A 25128-nucleotide genomic window follows, 5' to 3' on the forward strand; every position below is an offset into this window, starting at 1 on the left:
TTAAGTTGAATAGAGCCTGGTTGCACCAAAAAGACCACTTTTTTTCTAGAAAGCTGAGAAAAATGCATTTTTTGTGAAAGAGAGTCTCTCAAGAAAAACAGCGATTTATCCGTTTCAATTTTGGCTTCAAAAACATGTAAGATATCTGAAAATTAAATTTCACATGTTTTTTCTGCCCCCTCACTCCTACCCTTCCCTTGATTGACGTACATACGTCAATGGCACTCAATGAGTTAAATATGAAGCTGAAGTCAGAGGCCAGTTAGCTTAGCTTAGCATAAAATCTGTGAGCAGAAGATTATTTTAGTTTATTATTAGTGATGCCTTTTCCTCTCGTTTCCAGTCCTTTTGCTGATGTAACCACCTACTGTAGCCTACACCTTAATAATGTGTAGGTGGTTACAGGATAAGGATAATTTAATACAGACGCAGAACAGAGGTTCAACACAAACATCTCGGCTTTAAAGCTGTACAGAAGAGAAAATTGAATTTGAGCCCACTGTAGGTCTTAACATTAGTGTAATAACTCATCTATCAGACGATGGAGCCCAAACTTTGTGCAAAATTCTATTTTTGATTAAATCCGGGATGAAAGTGTGGTATTTTTTTCCTGCATTAGATAATACAGGCGCATGGATTATACGTCAGCCTGCGCACGATTCACCAGCCACTGATATTGGATCCGTCATCCGTCAATCAAACGTCTGAGACACACACACTCACACAATGAGCTCGGTCTCGCCCCAAGGTTTGAATATCCCGCCCGCTCGATAACGACCAATCAAATTCATTTTCCTTACTCCGGTAAACTCGTGTGGCAACTTGTGACAACTCGGCGCGACAAACAGGACAGACGGCCATTTCTGTACACCTTTAAAGTAAATTAGTTATAAAATATGACATGTGCCATCCAGTACAGTAAACACATGCTACAGCGTTAAAAGAAATAAGAGAAAATTAGATAACATTAAATAAAAATGACCCATAATGCCCTACCTGTCTCATTTACGTCGACTGTTTAACAAGATGATCCGATGTGATGATTGAGAGTTCCCTGGACGACTATGATGATGAATAATAATGACAGACTAGACAAACGATGGCTCCACAGCTATAAAGAAGAAACCAGGAAACACAACTTGCAGGAGAATCTCTCCTCACATATTGTCATTAATGATCACAAATGTCCATTTAGTAAAATATTTCTCCTTTCTTAAGTCAACACATGCTACAACCGCAACTCAGTTTATCTCAAAGTACAATGACTTAACATAAAATATTAAAATATAATTTACCAGCAGCTTCATTTGTAGTTCCAAAAAATAATATTTAAAATTCTAATATTGTGACAAAAAGAGGAAATACTGCTTTTAATTTAGAGGGTAGTGACAGAAGGTGTTACTTATTGTGAGATGACTGTTATACTGATATTATCCCAAGTATTAATACATGTATTCAGTACGTCATTGTCACTTTAGTAAGTAGGATGACGCCACTGTTCAGCTCGGTTTGTTTGTTGTGGTTCAATATTTTGGACACCAGGGGGCAGGTTTGTCACATCAGTGAAGAAACACATTGAGGTTCACTGCTGCTGTTCACACCAAACAGCAAATAAAACAAAATATTAAACTGTATTTAAAGTTTTAAAACCTTTCATAAGGTAGTAAACTCCACTTAAACGTATAAAAGAATAAAATACATGAGGATGAACGACCTGGCATTGTAATTTATGATAATAAACTTAAGTGCTTTTTTATTTCAAAAGTGTAAGTACTTGATGTTTTATTTTGAACAGTTTTGATTGAGACTTGAGCAAAAATATCCGAGCGTTCCTTCGTTACTTCATTGTGTTTATGTTTAAAAATTGTAAAAATGAGGCCGAAGGGAGAGATAACATCAGCAGAGAAACGACGGTTTGACAGCTGCCGCTTTGCTTTGTGTTCAGAAATGTAAATACCATCGCTATTCATTCAGAAACCCGGACGGTGCAGTCACGCTGATAAAGCTCCAACAGGTTTGTTCTGTCATGTGTTCAGTGGCACTTTTACCTATTTTAAACAAAGATAAAGAGTCATTGATTGAGTGCATCAACGCCACGTCCCAACTCCAGAATCTGGAAAAACTGGAAGTTGGAAAAACCTGAAGCTACAGCATGTTCACCAAGGTCAAAGTTGTTTTCCAGCTGCAGCTACAGACACTGTAAAATGTTTTCAGGTCTAAATAAATAATGATAAAGGGTTACATGACCAGAGATGTTCACTTCCTGGTTGCAGCAGGAGAAGAGAGCATTATGTAAATATATTTACAGAGCATTTACATCCATACTTGTGGTTGTTTTGTTATTTCTCTACCTCAAAGTTCCACCTCATTTCTATAAATATTGTTCCTACTCGCCTTTTTCTTTCAGCAAAGATAAATTACAAACAAATATTCCTTTCATTTTTTAGTTTTTATACGTATATAGCTCACATCACACCTTGACACTAATAAGACATTTATTTGTAAACAGCTAGTGGAAAGAAAAAACTCCTTAATCTTGGAGGATACATACCTTGAAACCCCGCCCACTTTCTGCAGCAGGAAAATGGGGGAGGAGTCAAACTGAAACTATGCTAACATGATAAACATGATTGAAATTTCACATTAAAGATTTGTATTTTTTCTCTATAACATCAGGTTTTATAAAATTGTATCATGCATTGCTTATTTTCAACCTAATACACTTAATATTTATTTATAACTTATACTTTTATAAATATGCAATTTGTTATACTTTGTCTTTTATCTTGTTCCTATTGTTTTGTGTTATAATGATTTCCTACATTACATCAACTTCACCTTTCACTTTCCCCAGTGTTTTCAATACAAAGCTTTCACCCGACAGGTCTTCTCTGGGTGTGTCGTTCTTGCGCAACCTCAATAATTTATATTTCACCGACGCCTCCAGGCTTAATATACGTAAAGCAGGAATGTGACACAGCTGCTGTTAATGACATACGTTAAGTTCATATCCTGAGGGTGCAGTTAAACACAGACTGCTGTTTCAGTGTATACAGAGAGGTCTAGTAGTGGGACATTTCAAGAACAGATTTACTCGTATTTCGGAGACATGATTGACACTTCCTGTTTGGCTCCATTTCTGCTGCGATTCACCACAGCTCTGTTAAGTCCCGGCTTGATCGGGGCTTTGTTGAATTCTTTTAATCATAATCACTGGATGAACTAGTTTAATCCTTTTCCCTCCCGGACAAAAACTTTGCAGTCGTCTATAAAAACACTCAGCGACAGCAGCTTAAAGCAGGACTTTAGGCGTGGAGGCTGTTCCCAGTTCTCTTTCAGTCTGATTTGAAAACAGTCAAATTATCAGCAAGCAAATGAGACAGAGGCCGTGAAACAAACAAGGCCTTGGGTCGTCGTCGATGTTGTTGTTCACTTCAAGCTCTGTTTGCAAATGTATTGAAGCAGAGACTGTTGTGACTGGTTCGTACTGTAGTTGTGGTGCCAGTTTGGGTTACCAAAACAAAGTTAATCAGTTGCACAACTCAACTGTCACCAACGGTTCAACATACTGTATAATTTACTTCCAAGGAATCTAACCCTCTGATGACCATCTCAGTGTTGCATTTTCCCACTTTTTGTCCCGTTTCTCTGCAATTATCATTTTTTATTTGTCTCTGAATCACAAGTTTAATGAAATGCAGATGTACATAGTTTGGGTGGTTGTGGCTTATATGTTGCCATTGGTGTTTGTGGTATAATTCATTCATGTTTTTGTGCAATCAATTGGGTGGTGCTGTGGTTGGTTTCACTGCAAAGAGTGGTGGTGGTGGTGGGTTGCTCATGAGTTTGTGCACAGTTCTAATAAGCTGATATTTTGTTTTGCACATGTTTTGGACAGAAAACGAGCGTTAATGAATTTACGATTAACTGAACAGTTGTAAACCCGTTCATTTCAGAAACTCTACAGTTTGATGTTTCCGCTGAGTCGACAGGATTCAGGCTTTAAAACTTCTGAATTGGCAAAATTCATTGAAAATTATTCACACAACAAAAACCACTTGTGACACTTTGATATTATTGAGAATGTACGAAATAAATTGATGAGTCAAATGACAAGTAAACAATTCTACAGACAAACAAACAAAGAATCAATCACCGGAGCTTCATGTAGGAAGAAACAAAAAATATTCCATTATTGCCATTCAACTGATCAATAAATACAGCACACACAGTTTTTTTTTAACTTCACTCTCTGGAAAAAAACAGAAATCATCTGAGCACCAGGTCGTCAACTCAACAAACAGCAACTGTAACATCCCAGGTATGAAGCAACAGGAGCAAAATACTCAAACAACACCGATATCCGCCTGGTAATATAAAGCTGCAGCTAGCTCCAGTTAGCTTAGCACGAAGACTAGAAACAGAGGGGAAGTAGGCTAATTAGCAAGTAACATGCTAACAAATGATAAGACATTGGAACAAAACATCAAGTGTTTAAATATCCAGGTTCGTTTCTTTCCTCCCTGTGTCCAAGTCTTGATGCTAGGCTAACTGCAGCTAGCTCCAGTTAGCTTAGGACAAAGTCTGGAAACAGAGCGGAAGTAGGCTAATTAGCAAGTAGCATGCTAACTAATGACAGGACACATGTTGGAACAAAACAATAAGTGTTTAAATATCCAGGTTAGTTTCTGTCCTCCACGTGTCCAATCTCGATGCTAAGCTAACTGCAGCTAGCTCCAGTTAGCTTAGGACAAAGTCTGGAAACAGAGCGGAAGTAGGCTAATTAGCAAGTAGCATGCTAACTAATGACAGGGCACATGTTGGAACAAAACAGGAAGTGTTTAAATATCCCAATTAGTTTCTGTCCATCCCGTGTCCTGCCTCGATGCTAGGCTAACTGCAGCTAGCTCCAGTTAGCTTAGCACAAAGTCTGGAAACAGAGGGGAAGTAGGCTAATTAGCAAGTAGCATGCTAACTAATGACAAGACACATGTTGGAACAAAAGAAGTGTTTAAATATCCAGGTTAGTTTCTGTCCTCCCTGTGTCCAATCTCGATGCTAAGCTAACTGCAGCTAGCTCCAGTCGGCTTAGCATCAAAACTGGAGTCAGAGGGGAAGTAGCATGCTAATTATTGACATAACATCATTATGTACAAACTTAAAAGTTGTCTTCTCTCCTCCCTGGTTCCAGTCTACATGCTAAGCTAAGCTAACGGCTGCCGCATGTAGCTTCACATTTAGCGTACAGACGTGCGAGTGGCATCCATCTGCTAATCACAGCAGTCACGTAGTGCTTAAAATGTCAAACTATTTCTTTGAAATCAGTAAACAAACAAGGCTTCTCCGGGAAAAACAACAAAATTCCTCTGTTTGGTTTTAAAATCTTCCCCCTATAAAAACCAAGGCATTTTTTTCAAACATTTAAAAGCTGCATATTCGATAATTATTAAATGTAACAGGCACCGTTATTCCTGCAGGAAATTAACTTCAATCTGTTTTACACACGTTCAATAACAACAAATTAAGTAATGAAATAAAAAGGAAAAAATTGCATCGACACCTGATTATTAATCAAACTTTAAAATTAATTAATCTCATATGATATTTTAACATTTTAACATTTTAACACAAGCCTGGTCCGGCTACCTCGTTATTAATGACCTGTGTTATTGAACCTTTGGGATCAGAAGCTGCTGTTGTCGATTCGGTCCTTCTTCGTCATCTGAGACTTGGCCTTCTGTTTCTGGAGCAGGATGTGCTCGGCGAACTCCCTGACCGCGCCCATCCCCCCGACTTTGTGGCACGTGTACTTGGTGGCGTTGATGGCGACGACCGGGGCGTCTCCGGGTACGGCGCTCAAACCCGCCAGGTTCAGACAGTTCACGTCCTGTTTGTCGTTACCTGAGGAAAACGAAGAGGAACGTGATGTTAGCATCAGGGAGATCAGGGGTTGGAGGACGACGCCAAAGACGGTTTATCCACAAGTTTCCGAACGTCATCTATGGTTTTGCCGGTTTGGTGGAATTGTACGTTTACGTTTCCATGGTTTTCAGTCGTTGTCATAGTTGCGGTAAAGGCATGGATCTATTAACGCTGGCTTTTAACACCGATGTCAATTTGTGTGATGATCCACTGTTAAAAGCTGCTGTGATGATCCATGCGTTTTACAGATTTTCATTGAAAAAAAAAAAAAAAAAAAAAAGAAATCCATGCATTTACCGCGACTACCGAAACCATAACGTAAACATAAAATTCCACCGGAAGAGCAAAACCGGCAAAACAGTAGGAGTGGGAGAAAAAATCGATTCACATAAATATCGCAATATCTTTTTTGACGATTTTTAAATCGATTTTGTTTTTCAAAAATCTTTTTTTTTTTGAAAAAAAAATTGTTCTTTTTTTTGAATTTTTTAAAAATATTGTGCAATGTGCGTTTGTTCGCCTTTTTTACATACAGAGAGTACAGGTTTTGAAAAGGGTTTAAATTCACTTTATAATGGAGTATGTTAATTTATAGGCTCCTACAGTATTTGTGTGCAGATAAATGTTAAAAATGTAGACTAAAAATTTAGAGTATCGGTAATATCGTAGAATCGCAATTTAAATCGAATCACCATCCAAAAAAATCGTAGAAGAATCGAATCGGGAGAAAAGCATATCGTCCCAGCCCTAATTGACTCCAATGGGAAAATTGAACGTGAACACCGATTATGGTCGATTCTTTCTCCCCACAGTCACTGAAGTAAATTTTGGACTCATTTTTCACAAGCCACATCTCTTCTGAACAGTTTGACACGAAAATGGCGATTTTCAAACGGACACATCAGGAGAAAATCCACTTTGTTCCAGACCTGTCTCTGTCTCTATGACACACTCTCGCCAGATTTGGCACCGATCTCCTAGGCAACGTCAAACAAACGGCCGCGAACTCCCGTGAAAATGATTCAAATTATTTTTGTCATGCTAAATATGACTGTTAGTAGTGTAAATATTTAATGTTATCATAAGAAAATATAAACATCTCACTTTCATCTACCTACAAATTGTATAAATCCACACACACGTTCACAGACGAGGTGGTGACGGTTGGCCACGCCCATTTAGAGAGACAGGAAGTGAAACCATTTCATATCATTGGAGCAGCCTCTCATGGAGTATCTTTCCATTTATTGAATATCTTTGGCGACGCTACAGCGAAAGGCAGCTAGGCGGGAGGGGGCGGAGCTACTTTACCCATGTACGCCACGTCCTTCCACTCCAGCTTCTTGCGCTTCACCACCGGGTTCAGGTCGTCCAGAGGCTCCTCCCCCACCTCCACCACCTCACAGCCCATCTTCTTGGCCAGTTTCTCCGCTAAGCCCTTACTGACGGGGTCGTCTTTGGTCGTCAACAGCACCACCTGGTGGACGAGAGAGAGACAGACGGTCGCCGTGAGGGTTAACAAACTCTGAGTTAAAGAGGAACTACGTAAATCTGGTCGCTTCTCCGCTGTTTTGCTAACCCTCCACCTGGCCATGTGCATTTGTTTACAACAAAAATCAATACATGGAATGGTGGATAATGTTATATAACATATTAGGGCTGTCAACGAATATTCTAAATTTGAATATATATTTGAATATTAAAAAAAAAACCCGAGATTCAAATGTGAAAATTAATATTCAAATATTAAATAAACAGTGGGAAAAAAACGGGAAAAAAAATAAAATAAAACAGCGGGCGCACTGTATGACGGCCGGGCTCATCGCTCATTATTACGGTAATAATAGCCAACTGCACAACTGAAAATATTGTAGCGACCCCGCAGTAATTAGTGTGAATGCTGAAAGCATAATGCGCAAATAGATATTTTCGAATATGTTCGAATTATGTGTTATTTTTAGAACGAATATTCAAACGTCATTTTGGAGCAATTTTGACAGCCCTATAACATATACAACGTGTATATTTGTAGATTACGTGTTTATTTGTGTAGTCTTAACTGTCATAAACAGAGGTGGAAGGCAGAGAGCTTCTGTTCTCACTCGTAACAAGTCACAAGTCATGTAGTTACAATTACTACGGAGCTTTTTAATGAATGTAAAAATGTTTTTTTTTTTGGAGTCTTCCACTCATTCAACATTGTGTGTTTGAGCAGGTGCAACTCAACTGGCACAAACGAACTTGGCAGCAACTAAAGATGAGATATAAAAATAAAGTTTGGGTGTGGTATAATTTCATTATACACGCAGTCATGATGTTGTTTAATCTGTATTCAACATATGATATTAGAATCAGCTCTTGAACAGAGAAATAAAAAAGAAATCAATGTTATTGAATCTTTTTAAGCAAAAAAAGTCAATTTTTCAGCTCGGGAAAAATCCAGCATACGTAGTTTCTCTTTAAAACCTGAACTCTGGGTCGACCAACACTGAGCTGTCCAACTCAGAGTATTGGGTTTCAGAACAGGTGAAAAAACAGTTCAATCAATTTATTTAAGTTATTTTGACCTCGAGTTAAACTCACGCACGAGGAGATGAAAAGCCCTCAATCAATGGAACAAAGATAATATGATTCAACAAGAGGAATTTAAAAAAGCCTGCTCTGCAATGGCAAAACAACGTGAGCTCTGATTGTTGAGTATTCATTGGGAATTTCTTTTCTTTTTTTTTTTTGAGTCTTCCACTTGTTCAACATTGTGTGTTTGAGCAGGTGCAACTCAACTGGCACAAACGAACTTGGCAGCAACTAAAGATGAGATCTAAATACAAAGTTTGGGTGTGGTATAATTACATTATACACGCTGCTGTCATGATGTTGTTTAACCTGTATGTTCAACCTGTGACAACAGAATCACCATCAGGGCTACTTTATTGCTCACAACAGCGAAATTATTTTATTAAAGCTCCCAAACAGAAAAATAATGAATAAATAGATGTTATTAAATCTTTTCAGCTGTCCTAAACCTGCCAGTATTTTTATCTATTTAAAAGCAACTTCTAAATGTCTTTACACTGCCGTTCGCACATGTTCAAGTTTGTCTCCATTATAATGTGACGTGTAGTCATCAATCACACCTGGAAATATATTGATAAGTGGATCGAGTCTCTTAATACTACATTGATTATTGATAGACTGATACTAACTTAGCCTATATAAAAAAATAGAGAGAGAGAGAGAAAAGTCCGACCTCCACGTCCTCCTTCTGCAGCATCCTGAGGGCCGTGATGTCCCTGGTGTTGACGGACAGCATGTCCTCGCCCGACGCCGACAGGAAGACGCGTCCGTCGGTCAAACACCCGCACACGTTGCACAACATCAGCCGCACAACTTCCTGCGTGAGGGGGCCGAAGTAACCGTACCTGAGGGAGGACACACACACACACACGCCACGTTTACACAACATGTAAAGAGAAAAGAGCAAAAATACAACGTTGATATTTGATCTTTACCTCCGTGACTAAAGTTAAATGTCGTCAGCACGTCAACAATCGTTCCTACCACCACATTGTCTCTGTAGAGTCCTTGGTTTAATTACTTCATTTACTCTCAGTTTTGTCTTTTTCCATCAGTCAAAGGGTTTATTTCCTTAGTTGTCCCGATTCCGATACCAGAATCAGAAATGCCTCTGATCCTGCCAAAAATGCCGGCATCGGTATCGGCGAGTCCAGGCCCCGATCCAACAAAACACACATTGTGGCTGAACTTTAGTACTTTTTAAATTTTTTATTATTTATTCCTAGATTTATATTTGTTCTTTTTTTCAGTTGTGTCTGATTGTCAGACTAGACAATAAAAGTTAAATGTCTTTCCTTTGCTGTACTCATCCATGTTTTACCAAGGCTTTAACCTGAACCTTAGGGCTGCCCCCAAAATAGTCGACCAATCGTTAGTTGACCAAAATTTCATTGGTCGATTGGTTGCAGGAAAAAAAAAAAAAATTTGGAGCCATCTTGTCAAAATCGATGTGACTGAACTGTATATGAAAGGCTATAGGGTTTTTATTTTGAAGGGCCAGATACAGGAAGTCGTGAAACATTTTTTGTCGACTAATAGCCCTAAATGACAACTATTGGTCGACCAAGAAAATCTTTGGTCTATTGGATTTTTATATATAATGATTTTTTCTATAACACTTTTTTTTTATAACACAGTGGTTTCTGTACCGACCGATACCTACAGCACAAGTATCAGAATCCGTATCGGGAGGGAAAAAATGGTATCGAAACATCTTTACCTTCAACAACCGGTCCAGGTTTTGTCACAGTGACCTTTGAAATCTGATGAGTTCAACTTTGCTTCCTAATAATCTTAAAAAAAAAAAAAAAAAAAAAAGTTTTACCATATTTGAAGAAGTTCCCTGAACTACTCAGTGAGATACTGCGTCACCAGAAAGAGACGGAACAACAACGACTCGGACCACTTCACTTCCACTTCAAACTGGTCAGTCACAATCTGAGCCCTGTTGACTCTTAGCTGTGCTGCTGATGGACGTCCAGATGTTGCACATGTGGACGTACGTCGTGTCTAGGGGTGGGTACCGAAATTCGGTACTTTTTTGGTACCGACCGAATTCCCACCAAAGTACCGAGTACCGATTCACATAAAGTCAATCGGTACCACATTTCGGTACCTGAACGCACCTTCGTCGTGCGTCAGTCTGCATGAGCCCCGCACACTCGCGCCCGCCCCCCTTCTCTCTCTCTCCCTCTCTCTTGTTGCAGAGTTTGCACTACAGTTTCAGTTGTTTTTTTATTTGACAAAGTTTCACACAGAGCTTTCTGATGGCTGTAGGAATCTTTCCATGTTTCTCCTCAGTAAAAACGGACAGACGATAGTCTCATAAACTTTTTTTTTTTTCATTGAATGACTATTCCATTATATGAAAATCATTGCCCATCCCTAAAACATAAAATACTCTTAAAGGCTGAGGAGTTGTGATGTTAAGAGGTAAATATTAAAATTTTAGACATTTTGAGTTTTTTTTTTTTTTTTTTTAATTACCACACACACAAAAAGTACCGGAAACAGGTACCGATTGGTACCGATATCGGTTCCCAGGTACCGAGTATCGATACCGTATCGATTCAAATGTGAAAGGTACCCATCCCTAGTCGTGTCTCACCTGAGGACTCTCTGCTCGGCCACGGGCCAGTCGATGTCCACGTCGATGTCCACGCTGTACTCCGGCAGCATCTCGTAGTAGCTGATCTTCCTCCCCTCTTTGCCCTGCGGGGGACAGAGACACCAGTCAACTAACTCTCTATCTGGACCAGATGTTGGACAGATGTTGGACCAGATGTTGGACAGATGTTGGACAGATGTTGGCTCCAGCTACCTGCAGACAGGCGTCCTTGACGATGAGCTCCCTGGTGGAGAAGTAGAAGGAGCCGTTCTCACACAGCTCTCCGTCCCAGTCCTGGCGCCGCGGCCGCCGCAGCGGGTTCAGGTTCAGCGGTTTGGTGCGTTCAGGGGCTGCAGGAGAAAAGAAAGAGTCAAAACATCAAACATCACTTTACAAAATGACGGCAGTACGGTGGCCCTGAGGGACCAACTCACTGCAGCTTAGAAAGAGACAATTCAACAACAATCTGGAGAACAAATTAAAACGATGTGGGACTCTTCAGAGATTTAAAGTCTCTTCAAAAACTAAATAATGGATAAATATAAACACATGGTTTGATTTCTGGTCCTGTGAGTGTTGCTCAGTTCTTGATTGGAATAATTGTTAAATGGTGTCGTATATTTGATGGTATCTACGACAGAGTATTAGGGCCACATTGAGAAATAAAAAAATCACAAACTTCGAGATTAAAGTCATAGATTTATAACTTTATTCTCGTAATGTTATGACTTTTTTCCTTGTAGGAAATGCACGACTTTATTCTCGTAAATTTACGACTTTATTCTCAAAGTTTGTGTTTTTTTGTGTTTTTTTTCTCAATGTGGCCCTAATACTCTGTCGTAAGTATCATTATCTGTTATTAGAAATGTGTGATCTGCCAGTTGTACAGTGGGTGAGAAGGACAGGTGTTACTAGCTTATAGCTTCACTTCAACCTTATCAGTTAAATTTAAAGTTGTTTCTTTGTGTTGCTTTGTCGACTGACTGAAATTAAATCAATCAAAAAACAAAAAGCAAACAAACACAAAAACACAACAGGAGTAAAGCGAGGGACCGGTCTGGGGCCTTTAGTTGTTCATCTTGACTGTAGAAGTTGTGCAGCAGCTTCCTGTTCGTGGGTTTGACAATAAACTGAGTTTGTTTGGTTTTATTAAAACGTCGATATCACACGTTATCACACGGACCTTCACATTTTATGGCCAAAAGAATCTGATCAATATTGAGATCACAGTCATTTAACACGATTACTCATTAACTCTGGAAACACGCTGCATTCACTGACCCTTGGAAAAAAGAAGTACAATATAAAACCCGATTTGAAAACAAATAAAAGAGCTTTTTGTCTTTGCAGTTTTTCCAGTTAAATGTGTTAAATTCACAACTATTTATTTCATTATCACCCAGAGTGAACGGTGTCTCGTTTCTTTTTCCAGTTCCAGTCACAAACCGGTTTGTTATCAGCTGGCGGCGGCTGCTGGTGACGCCGCCGCAACCGTGGCGACGTGAACAGGAAACAGAGCCAAGACCTGTTCTGCTGTTTTCACAGGGCGTTGGAGGGACGAAGTTCACACCAGGATACCTATCGTAATATTATGGGATGTCACCATGAACACCACCGCCCTGACTTCAGACCTCAAGATCTCACGTCCTTATTGCTTATGAACATCTTCTCATACTGAGCCGATGTTTTAGATCCAGATTTATACGTTTTAACTCCAGATTTAAAAACATTTTAAATTCAACAATTAAAATAGTTCGACTGTTTTTAAACACGAAACGACGCCAAGAATCTAACTCGTGTTTTTAATCAGCAGCAGCAGGTTAAAGTGGTTCAGTTCACTCCAGAGGAAAAGTCAATAAAGAAACAATAAGTGAGCTCATCTTGTAACTACGAACCAAACACAGAGTTAAAGAGGAGGAACTAGAAAACCTCTGTGAGCACTTCTGTTAAAGGGATAGTTCAACATTTTGGCAAATTGGCCCATTGCCATAATCCCTATAGTCATAGCAGTAGGTTCGTTACCTTTAATTGTCGGTGCAAGCTGTTTTTAGAACGGCGGAGCAGAGCCGCGAGCTGCTCAGAGCTACACTACAGAGGAGGAGTTGTTTTAGAGCATACATGGGCATTTTACGGCCCGCGGGCCAGACCCGGCCCGCATGCCGTCTCAATCCGGCCCGCGAGCCGAAGTGCGAGCCGAACTGCTATTATGACCCGATTACTTTTATTACGTTGATGCGCACTAATCAGCTGTTTGAAACAGTGACAGCCCTGTTAGAACAGGAGCCTGCACATCGCAGACAGAAAGTAACCTCCTCCAGGTAGAAGACAGTGATGAACGGCTGCTCAGTCTCTTTCTCTGTCAGACACCGGAGCTCCGACGGAGGAGAGAGCAGCTGCTCTGGTGCAGGTTTTCTCCACAGCGGAGTTTCTGACCACCACGACCTGTCAGCGGTAGCCTAGACCGCGGGACCGGGCCGGTGTTTCACAACCCTCCGTCAGCCGAATCATAACTGCTGACGGTTACAAAGCCCCATCACGGCACTAGTACAGCGGTTAAGCCCTCAAATCAAGGGGAATTGTGCACTTTTTGAAAGAAACATGAAACTTCTACCATAGTTAGTTTATACCATGAGGTTTATTTTAAGATCGGGAGGGAAGTCAGATTTGACCTCTGAGGCCCGGGAGAGGTCAAATCCAAGATGGCCGCCAATAATATTCAAAAATGCCTATCGCTGGAACCAAACACAGTAGAAAAACACTTAAGGTGTCATTTCCCACTAACTTTTGGGTGCCCATTCTGTTGGTGATACCTTTGAGACCAATATAATTCAAGAAAATGCATTTAGATCAATGTGGAGGTCAAATTATGCAGACATAGGGAGGTGAACGGTGCAAAAAGGTAGTTTATTTCCAAAATAATAGCCCAACAGTGATGATGATGTTAAAGGGATAGTTCAACATTTTTGCAAATTGGCCCATTGCCATAATCGCTATAGTCATAGCAGTAGGTTCATTACCTTTAATTGTAGGTGTAAGCTATTTTCAGTACGGCGGAGCGCAGCAGCTGGCTGCTCAGAGGAGGCTAAGGGAATTTCTTGGTTTCCCTCATTAAACTCATCAAATTCAACATCCCAAAACTCCACAGCGCTTTTGTAGACAAGTTGTGACCTGCACAACCACCACGCTATGAGATAATGACGGAACGATACGAAACGGAGCCGTTTTCGAGGTAAATACAGGGTAAATACGGAGACTGCTTGCTGAAAAACTGTCCCTGAACGCAACGCGCATCAGCGGTTTTGTATGAATTTACCTCGAAAACGGCTCTGTTTCGTATCGTTCCGTCATTATCTCATAGCGTGGTGGTTGTGCAGCTCACAACTTGTCTACAAAAGCGCTGTGGAGTTTTGGGATTTTGTATTTGATGAGTTTAATGAGGGAAACCAAGAAATTCCCTTAGCCTCCATAGCGTAGCTCTGAGCAGCCTGCTGCTGCGCTCCGCTGTACTAAAAATAGCTTACACCTACAATTAAAGGTAACGAACCTACTGCTATGACTATAGCAATTATGGCAATGGGCCAATTTGCCAAAATGTTGAACTATCCCTTTAATAATGATGATGATAGTGCCAATAATAATAATCATTATCATAATAAGTTCTTTTTTTTTACTGATTTATTATGAACTCATTGGCTGCCAGCCATTTTCAGAGCAGAGAGCTGCATACCATTTTAGAGCATTCTTTACAGATCTTTCAAGACCCACAGAATATTGTGTTCATGTAAACATGTAAACACCAAAACTACCAAGAGAAAGAGAAGACTCTCTTCTTTCATTAGGAAAAAAAAGTTTGTTTCTACCTTTTTCCATTCTTTAGTAAACGGCAGTGGAACATTGACTGGTTTCGCCAAAAACACCTGTTTTTGACCAAAACACTGAGAAAACAAGCTTTTTGTGGAAAGAAACATGTCAAGCAGAACGCTGACTTTGAAGTTAAAGCAGATAACAGCGGCACGGCCGTTTCGGCTAATGCTGTGTTCAAGGCAGGCTTTTGAAACCGTAAGTTACAGCTTCAAGTCACAACTACGACTTGGTAGCGTTCCAGGTAACCCGTAGCTCGTGTTTTTACCGTCCTGTTGTCTGTGAAAGTTCCCTATAACGGCCACTCGTAACTTCCGACCCGTGAACTCGTACCAGATCGAACTGGTATGACTTCACAGGAAGGAAAAACACAAAGTACGAGTTTCCTTGAACGCACCATGAGTTAGCAGCCCCCGCCCTTGTCAGGCATCAATTGGTCCTCGTGCTACGTCACCACATTCACGCGCATCCCTTGGCTGCACACACAGCCCTTCATGCCGTTCTCTCCCCTCATTGGATAACACTTGTATCCCACAAGGAAAATTTTCTCCTCGGGTTACAGCAGAGCAGAGTGACGGAGAGACTCGTGTTTAGGCTGAAATACTTCATGTAAGTGATTGCTGACGGAAAATAGGACTATTTAGGACTTATATTAACAAAAACATTCCACTGATATCTGCTTTAATATACAACAGAAACAACACGTATATAGACATCAATGGCAGCCAATGAGTTAAAGAGATACTGTCTCTCGGCTCTGTTCGTGGCACTAGTACACCACAGCCGCTTGTTACTCTCTCCCTGGCTCTCAGGCTCTGGTCCACTTGGTGCTCCTCCTCCTCTATCCTTGCCTGACTGAGGGCTGCCACCGTGCCCCTGGTCCACCGGTGAGGGATGAGGGGGACTGCCAACTGGGGGCCCACGCCCTCAGACCGACAAAAGCTTGGATCATGGGCTGACTTTCAAGAGATCGCAGCGAGGGAGCTGCTCTGCTACGTACGAAACCCTGACCCAGAATCAGGTCGTCTGCAAGTGATTTAGCACCAGGTTCTCCACAAACATACGGTGCGAGATAGGAGAGGGGCGACCACCATCCGGCCGCGCGCCAACCCTGTCACCAACGGCTCTACTCGCTGTAATCAAAAGCCGGTTGTCAGGGGCCAACCGAAGATCCGTGGTACTACAATTCTGACTTAGAGACGTTCAGTCATAATCCCACAGTTAGCTTCGCACAATTGGCTCCTCAACCAAGCACATACACCAAATCTTGGATCTTGGCCGCCACAAGCCAGTTATCCCTGTGGTAACTTTTCTGACACCTCCTGCTTAAAACCCAAAAAGTCAGAAGGATTGTGAGGCCCCGCTTTCACGGTCTGTATTCATACTGAAGATCAAGCAAGCTTTTGTCCTTCTGCTCCAAGGGAGGTTTCGGTCCTCCCTGAGCTCACCTTAGGATACCTGCGTTACTGTTTGACAGGTTAGGGTTAGGTTGGCTAACCCTAACCCAGTCATACTCCCCACCTGAAACTGGTCCCTTGCCACCAGAAGCGAGAGCCCGCTCAGGGCTTGCCTCCCCACCTCACCGGGTAAGTGAAAAAATGATAAGAGGAGTGGTATTTCACCGGCGGCCGAGGCGTCTTATTCTACACCTCTCATATCTCTTCACAGTGCCAGACTAGAGTCAAGTTCACTTGTCTGTTCCTCGATTACGGACCACAGCGTGGTTTTCCAGACAGCATCATTTAACTCGGGTGAAGGAATAACAACGGTCTCGGTACAGATGAATTCTCATGTCGGACATCGCGCTCGCGACTCTTCCAGTGACAACGCTCTGCCCAATCAGTGGAAGGCAGTCGGCTGACGTCACGTTTTAGGTATGGCTGTCCCAGGATTGAGGACTATGGCCCTCTCCGGGAGCCGAGCTGGCCTTCAAAGGGATGAGGGACGGCCGCAATGTTGGGGGGTGCGCCCTGAGGGGACCTTTACACAATGTTGGCTGGCCCTCTATAACGGGAACCCCGCCTGGCTGGCGGTCAGCTGGGGGCAGTTTGGGCTTGTAATGATTATAGAAGGTGGCGGACCAGCTGCTGATGCAGAAATGGGTCCGTGTGGGCTGTATCATGTTGCAGTACTCACGATGGCGCCTAACGTGCAGGTAAACACGGAAAGCCGTATGACCCAAAGTAGCCAAATGCCTCGTCATCTAATTAGTGACACACATGAATGGATGAACGAGATTCCCTACCTACTATCTAGCGAAACCACAGCCAAGGGAATGGGCTTGGCAAAATCAGCGGGAAAAGAAGACCCTGTTGAGTTTGGAGCTGACGAGAAGATCGAAAATAGAGAGAGAAACAGTGCGGCCTTGCGATCCCCCCACCACTGCTGAGGAGGAACTATAGAACTCAGCTGTAATGGAAAAGCACCTTTACTGAGCCGTGCCGTGACTGTGTAGTGGAAAAGTGCCAATAGGTACTCCCGCCGTTTACCTGCACTTCATTGAATTTCTTCACTTTGACATTCAAAGTAGAGTTCTCAACGGGCCTGAAAATTACAACCCGACCTGACCCGGCCCATGGGTTTGTTGGGACTCAGCCCATTCAAATTGGAGGACCTGACCACATGGCCTCCTTTGTCTCCCAAACAAAGGAAACCCTCTGAACTCAGCCTCCCAGCATCCTTCACCTCTTCACATCTAGGTGTGAAACCTCCACTACTGACCCCCCATTGGTCAGGTATGGCCCCAGGACCTGTGAGGTCACAGGCCATATAAAAAGGAGAAGTTCGCCTCTTCTCGCTCTCTTCGCTCTCTTCTCAGTGGTTCTCAGAAGGAGCTGATGCTCCTCTGAGTTCCCTCTCTCTTCGCCCTCTCTTCTTCACCTCAGCAGGAGCTGCCGCTCCTCTCAGCTCCTCACCTGGAGCTACTGCTACAGCTCTCCACTGGTAGCGCCGTGAGTGCCTACCAACGGATTAAAGAAAAGGAACCAGCTAGCACGACGCAAGCTCTGCTAGTTGAGCTACGGAGCCACAACGCCAAGCAGAGCAACCAACCAACTCTGCAAGGAGAAGGACTCTCCTCAACGGAACTCAAACTACTCAGCCAGGACGGCTGTAGTTCACTGGACAAAGACACAATCACTGGACTTGACAAACCGCAACAGGACCGGCAAAACCCTGCAACTGCAGGAATCCCCACCAGCACCGGATCTTCTCACCTTCATGTGACTTGGTAACGTAACTGGGCCTAGTTAGGAGGATTACCTTGCACCTTGACTAAACATAGAGTACTTCAACTATGCCAATGTATGTATTGATTGAAATCAGTTAAAATACTTGAGCTTTGTTGTTGTTGCTTTGTTGTTGTCAGCTATAGTCTCATATTTAGTGAACCTATGTTTAACATGCAACTTGAGCGTTGAACAAAGGACACACCTTTGTTCACCTCCCCCACATCACATGTGGTTGGTCTTAGAGGCCATCTTGGAGGCCATTTGGTTGTAACCCCCTTTGTCTCAGGACAAGGCAACCATCCTCCATCTTTTCCATTGTCTGAGGTCACACTTCACACCTCACAGACACATGGTCATCCACACTTAGTCACACTCTCACCAACACACACACACACACACACACGTGTACATAGTGTATGTAGCTTGTCTTAGTTTCATGTTTTGTTATTCCATTTTCTAGATGTGTCCAATAAACTTCCTTGAAACTTTACTTGTCTGTTAATGTTGTACAATAGTGAGTATGCCAACCTCTACGCAGTAGAACTTCTAAATCCTTCAACTTTGCAGCTATTGATAATGTTATTTTGTTAATAATTATTAACTTAATCATTAAACAAGGTTCTATATTAATAGTTAGCACACCCTTATGAGACTGACTTTGGTACTTTGGCTGTCTGGTGCCCCGAGGTGGATTTAATAAAATGAAATCCCATTAATAATTTTTATAGTAATTATTAATATTTTGGTATTGATATTTTACTAATTTGATAGCCAATAACCCTCTTAATGATAACTTTACTTATAGTTGGTATAACCCCAACATAAATGGTGCTTCCGTTGTGAGGCATCTAAATAATCTTAATAAATTACCTATAAGTTGTGTTAGAGCACAACATTAAACGTTTCCCCGTGCGAGACATAATTACACTTTCTCTTTAGTTGTGCTAGAGCACAACATAAATGGTGCCCCCTTTGTGAGGCATCATAATAAATCTTAAATACATTTTCTTATAGTTGGGATAACCCCAACATAAATGGAGCAGCCCGTGTGAGGCTGTGTACTGTTGGCATTTATTCACATTTGTACAATATTAATTTTGAGCAAAAATTTTGGACATTACTGAAAGTGAAATCCAAAACTGAACTAACAAAAAGTTCACATAAAACAGAGCTAGTCTGCTACACGAGTAGACATCTGACTTTACATGCAGAAAGTGAATTGTGCTGAATTTTGATTTATTCCTGAGTTTTGCTAAAACTCTTTTGAGAATTAAGCCCATTGTGCTGCATCAAGAATTTGCGACTGTTGCTAGTCTTTCCAGTTGAGTCTTCTCTGTAGGAACTTTAAGAATTCCTGTCCCGCATTTGAATACCACGTATTCAATGCTACTTTGTTCTGTCAAAATTGGTTGTTAAGCTAAGTGCTCCCCTTACCCTTAACTTTAAGACACAGCGTGCCGCCGGCCCTGTGTAACCTAGAGAGCTTGTACCAGTTGTCACTGCCATGCATTTCAACCTGATTAAGAATAGAGCTTGAAGATAGAGCCACAGTGTGCTGCCAGCCCTGTGAAGTTTTGTACCTTGCTGTCACTCCCAGCTTGAGTTACTGTAAGAAACCACTGGAGTAGTGCATAGCCAAAGCTACACTACAAGGTGTCTGCCAAGCAACACCCCTGCAAACAATTTGCTTTGCTTTATAGGTTTCTCAGATTTGCTTAATCTCACCTCCCAGAGTAACAATGGAGAACCCCTCTGTAGAGCAGTTCATGTCTGCCCTGGCTCAGAGCCTAAACCCCGGCTACTCTGAACTCATCAACAAGTTGAATCTCAGTGAGTGTAGGAAAGAATTGGACTTGCTACTTAATGACAGATGGGATGCTCAGAGAGCATCCAAGGGCCCGTTGTTACGATGCATGCTTCTGATCTGCCACAGACAGGCCAGTCTTTCAGCTCAGACCAAAGCAACTCTGGAACAAGAGGTAGAGTCCCTAAGAGTGCAAAATGCTAGTCTACTTCAAGAAGTGAAGACAGCAAATCAGAAAGCCTTACGTTACCTAGAAAGCTTGCACTCAGCAGAGTTAGATCTCTGCTCACAGAAGGAGGAGTTGTTTAAACTTAGGTCAGAACGCTCTGACTCTCCACAGTCTTTCAGACAAAGTGATTCAGGTTACTCGGATTCACACTCCTCCCTTGGAGAAAGGTTAACTCCTTCCCCATGCAGATGGGGACATTTCCCACCTGACCTGAAGTCCTTGGGAACTAAGCCAGCTCCCCAACCTCCACTAAGGTGCAGAGGTAACAGCCACCTGGCTTCCCATCTTTCTCACGTAGATAGTGAAGAGACATGTAGCGTATCATCTAGTGTATATACTGCACCTCATTCTCAGCCAGTTAACTATGCTTTCACCCGTGCTCAGCCCTCCAAAGGGGGGACTAGAGCATTTCAGGATTGTTCATCCTCTTCCCTGCAACACCAGGAGAGTGATGACAGGTGTTCAGTCCCTGTCTTCCCACCTGTAAGACCCAGAGCACAGGCGGTAGATGTCCAGGATAGCTTAGTCTCGCCTTCATCTGACAGGACCACCCAGTATCCCCGCCTTGAAGTGCTTGAGTTCCTAGCTAAGGACTTACAATTCTTTGATCCTGACAATGGTAATCATAACATTGATGATTACCTCAGTGAACTAGACCACAGCCTAGTTGACTTACCAAGCGCTACCCACAGGGAGAAAGTCAAACTTGTGTGGAAAACCAGCTCAAAAGCTGTTCACAAGTTCATGCAGTCACTTCCTCCCAGAGTCAGAGACAACTACCATGATCTTTGTCAAGCACTGTTAGATGAGTTTTCTTCCCCTGTTGATGAGGTCTCAGGAATAGTTGCAGCTTCTCAAATTAAACACTCCCGTCTTGAGCACCCCAGAAACTTTTACAAACGTTTCAGACATGCATATTTTCAAGGAAAGAATGCACCAGGCATGGAGGAAAGCCCCCTTTTTAAGTCTATGTTTGTGAAAAATCTTCACCCCTCAATATACATGCAGGTTGCACTCATGACAAGGAAGGGTGAGCTCTCAATGCATGAAGTTCGGAAGATGACATATGTGACCTGGGAAACTCTAGTCTCTTTCAAGACACAGGGGAAAACAACTGAGCCCAGCAGCTCAAACACCCATGTGTCACACAGACCTGCAAGCTCAAGACCTCGCCCTCGCAACACGCCAAAGGGGGGTGACAGCCGGCCACGTCCAGACACTGAGCGCAACCGCCGTGTCCACCAGCTGCATAGAGATAGGCATTCACACGGTAGAAGCTGTAGGAAGCCTTATGCTCAAATTGTGGCCCAAAACTATGAGCAATCAGATGATAGCCCCATCATCTCTGACCACAGTGTAAAACATGGTCAGCACCTTTCAGATAGTGACAGTGCTTCTGAATGCCTCTCTGTCTCCAGCAACCAGGAGCGTTACAGCCCTGAGCCAGGTGTGAGGAAACACCAAAGACACAAAAACTCCAGAGCTTCCTCCTCACACCACAGACAGTCAAACAAGTACTAGTGCAGGATTCCTTGATTTTCTTACAGTTAGAGCTCAGCATGGTTTTGTTAGCAACAGCAGCAAATTCTGATTTGATTCAGCCATCACTGTGATTTCTGCAAGTAATCTTGGATCGACTCCTCTGCAGTATCTTATTAATGGCATTGTATTCACTGTTAGACACCTATAATGACATGTCATTCCAGGTGCCACACCCCTTCTCACCATAGCATCACTTACACTTATGAATAACTAGAAGATGTTATTTGTTGTGTGTTATGTTTCATTCTGTATGTAAGTGGATTTTGTTCTGTAGTCTGTCTATGCTTAGTCAAGATAGATAGAAACCAAATGCCCAGTTGGTTTGTGAACTGCCCAGACATTTTGAATGGACTATGGACTATGGTGCTCACAGGATCACACATCACGTGGGATCCTGAGACCAAAGGGGGGATGTTGGGACTCAGCCCATTCAAATTGGAGGACCTGACCACATGGCCTCCTTTGTCTCCCAAACAAAGGAAACCCTCTGAACTCAGCCTCCCAGCATCCTTCACCTCTTCACATCTAGGTGTGAAACCTCCACTACTGACCCACCATTGGTCAGGTATGGCCCCAGGACCTGTGAGGTCACAGGCCATATAAAAAGGAGAAGTTCGCCTCTTCTCTCTCTCTTCGCTCTCTTCTCAGTGGTTCTCAGAAGGAGCTGATGCTCCTCTGAGTTCTCTCTCTCTTCGCCCTCTCTTCTTCACCTCAGCAGGAGCTGCCGCTCCTCTCAGCTCCTCACCTGGAGCTACTGCTACAGCTCTCCACTGGTAGCGCCGTGAGTGCCTACCAACGGATTAAAGAAAAGGAACCAGCTAGCACGACGCAAGCTCTGCTAGTTGAGCTACGGAGCCACAACGCCAAGCAGAGCAACCAACCAACTCTGCAAGGAGAAGGACTCTCCTCAACGGAACTCAAACTACTCAGCCAGGACGGCTGTAGTTCACTGGACAAAGACACAATCACTGGACTTGACAAACCGCAACAGGACCGGCAAAACCCTGCAACTGCAGGAATCCCCACCAGCACCGGATCTTCTCACCTTCATGTGACTTGGTAACGTAACTGGGCCTAGTTAGGAGGATTACCTTGCACCTTGACTAAACATAGAGTACTTCAACTATGCCAATGTATGTATTGATTGAAATCAGTTAAAATACTTGAGCTTTGTTGTTGTTGCTTTGTTGTTGTCAGCTATAGTCTCATATTTAGTGAACCTATGTTTAACATGCAACTTGAGCGTTGAACAAAGGACACACCTTTGTTCACCTCCCCCACATCACATGTGGTTGGTCTTAGAGGCCATCTTGGAGGCCATTTGGTTGTAACCCCCTTTGTCTCAGGACAAGGCAACCATCCTCCATCTTTTCCATTGTCTGAGGTCACACTTCACACCTCACAGACACATGGTCATCCACACTTAGTCACACTCTCACCAACACACACACACACACACACACGTGTACATAGTGTATGTAGCTTGTCTTAGTTTCATGTTTTGTTATTCCATTTTCTAGATGTGTCCAATAAACTTCCTTGAAACTTTACTTGTCTGTTAATGTTGTACAATAGTGAGTATGCCAACCTCTACGCAGTAGAACTTCTAAATCCTTCAACTTTGCAGCTATTGATAATGTTATTTTGTTAATAATTATTAACTTAATCATTAAACAAGGTTCTATATTAATAGTTAGCACACCCTTATGAGACTGACTTTGGTACTTTGGCTGTCTGGTGCCCCGAGGTGGATTTAATAAAATGAAATCCCATTAATAATTTTTATAGTAATTATTAATATTTTGGTATTGATATTTTACTAATTTGATAGCCAATAACCCTCTTAATGATAACTTTACTTATAGTTGGTATAACCCCAACATAAATGGTGCTTCCGTTGTGAGGCATCTAAATAATCTTAATAAATTACCTATAAGTTGTGTTAGAGCACAACATTAAACGTTTCCCCGTGCGAGACATAATTACACTTTCTCTTTAGTTGTGCTAGAGCACAACATAAATGGTGCCCCCTTTGTGAGGCATCATAATAAATCTTAAATACATTTTCTTATAGTTGGGATAACCCCAACAGGTTTTAAGCCCGGACCCGACAGAGCTCGATAAACCAGCATTAGTTGTCTGGCCAAACCCAGCCCAGCCCAACAAAAAAAAAGAAAATGAAACTAAAAAAGTGACATGCTTTCTTTGCAGCGAGAGCAGACGGTGCCGGTGACGCAGCAGCACCTATCAGCGGGTGAAACTGATTAAATTTCGGCCACAAAAACATTGTGGTTTTTTGGAGATACACACAGCATTACAGACACACTCTCTTTCTCTCTCTCTCTCTCTGCTGTGCCAAACCCGACCCATCGGCCTTACTCGGGTCAGACTCGGGTTTGGGTTGAAATTGAGAACTCTAATTCAGAGTACTGGGCAGAAAATAACATTGTGTCAACTCCCCCCCGTGGACCTTCGCAATGCTTCCACGCAGCGTCGGACACCACCCCTCTCTGCACGGAAAGATGAGGGCGACAGTATTATTAAATTGCAGATTTACCTTTACATAAATGCATTTTCTTGAATTCTAGTGGTCTCAAAATATTAACGTCAAAGTCAGCGTTCTGCTTGACATGTTTCTTTCCACAAAAAGCTTGTTTTCTCAGTGTTTTGGTCAAAAACAGGTGTTTTTGGCGAAACCAGCCAATGTTCTACTGCCGTTTACTAAAGAATGGAAAAAGGTAGAAACAAACTTTTTTTTCCTAATGAAAGAAGAGAGTCTTCTCTTTCTCTTGGTAGTTTTGGTGTTTACATGTTTACATGAACACAATATTCTGTGGGTCTTGAAAGATCTGTAAAGAATGCTCTAAGATTGCTGGAAGTATGCAGCTCTCTGCTCTGAAAATGGCTGGCAGCCAACGAGTTCATAATAAATCAGTTAAAAAAAAGAACTTATTATGATGATGATTATTATTATTGGCACTATTATCATCATTATTAACATCATCATCACTGTTGGGCTATTATTTTGGAAATAAACTACCTTTTTGCACCGTTCACCTCCCTATGTATGCATAATTTGACCTCCACATTGATCTAAATGCATTTTCTTGAATTCTATTGGTCTCAAAGGTATCACCAACAGAATGGGCACCCAAAAGTTAGTGGGAAATGACACCTTAAGTGTTTTTCTACTGTGTTTGGTTCCAGCGATAGGCATTTTTGAATATTATTGGCGGCCATCTTGGATTTGACCTCTCCTGGGCCTCAGAGGTCAAATCTGACTTCCCTCCCGATCTTAAAATAAACCTCATGGTATAAACTAACTATGGTAGAAGTTTCATGTTTCTTTCAAAAAGTG

The 25128-nt window shown here is 42.2% G+C and overlaps 1 protein-coding gene and 1 long non-coding RNA gene across 3 annotated transcripts in view; both read right to left on the reverse strand.

Moving 5' to 3' along the window:
* LOC146968613 (uncharacterized) overlaps positions 1–25128 on the reverse strand; it is a 236224-nt gene that overhangs the window by 69173 nt on the left and 141923 nt on the right. The gene's annotated exons all lie outside the window — the stretch shown is intronic.
* Positions 4058–25128, reverse strand: part of cmasa (cytidine monophosphate N-acetylneuraminic acid synthetase a) — a 29264-nt gene continuing 8193 nt past the window's right edge. Inside the window, exons 4-8 of one of the 2 annotated variants that reach the window (XM_085759679.1) lie at positions 11318–11454; positions 11105–11208; positions 9170–9341; positions 7234–7399; positions 4058–5901 (exon numbers count right to left, since the gene is read on the reverse strand). In XM_085759679.1, coding sequence (XP_085615805.1) covers positions 5684–5901; positions 7234–7399; positions 9170–9341; positions 11105–11208; positions 11318–11454 — 797 coding nt within the window. In that variant the 3' untranslated portion in view covers positions 4058–5683. The remainder of the gene's footprint in view (positions 5902–7233; positions 7400–9169; positions 9342–11104; positions 11209–11317; positions 11455–25128) is intronic. The other variant, XM_085759680.1, reaches the window with a different exon arrangement.

This window comes from Trachurus japonicus, chromosome 18, assembly GCF_045865225.1.
Source record: "Trachurus japonicus isolate A0001 chromosome 18, Traja_1.0".
In the NCBI taxonomy this organism is placed as follows: domain Eukaryota; kingdom Metazoa; phylum Chordata; class Actinopteri; order Carangiformes; family Carangidae; genus Trachurus; species Trachurus japonicus.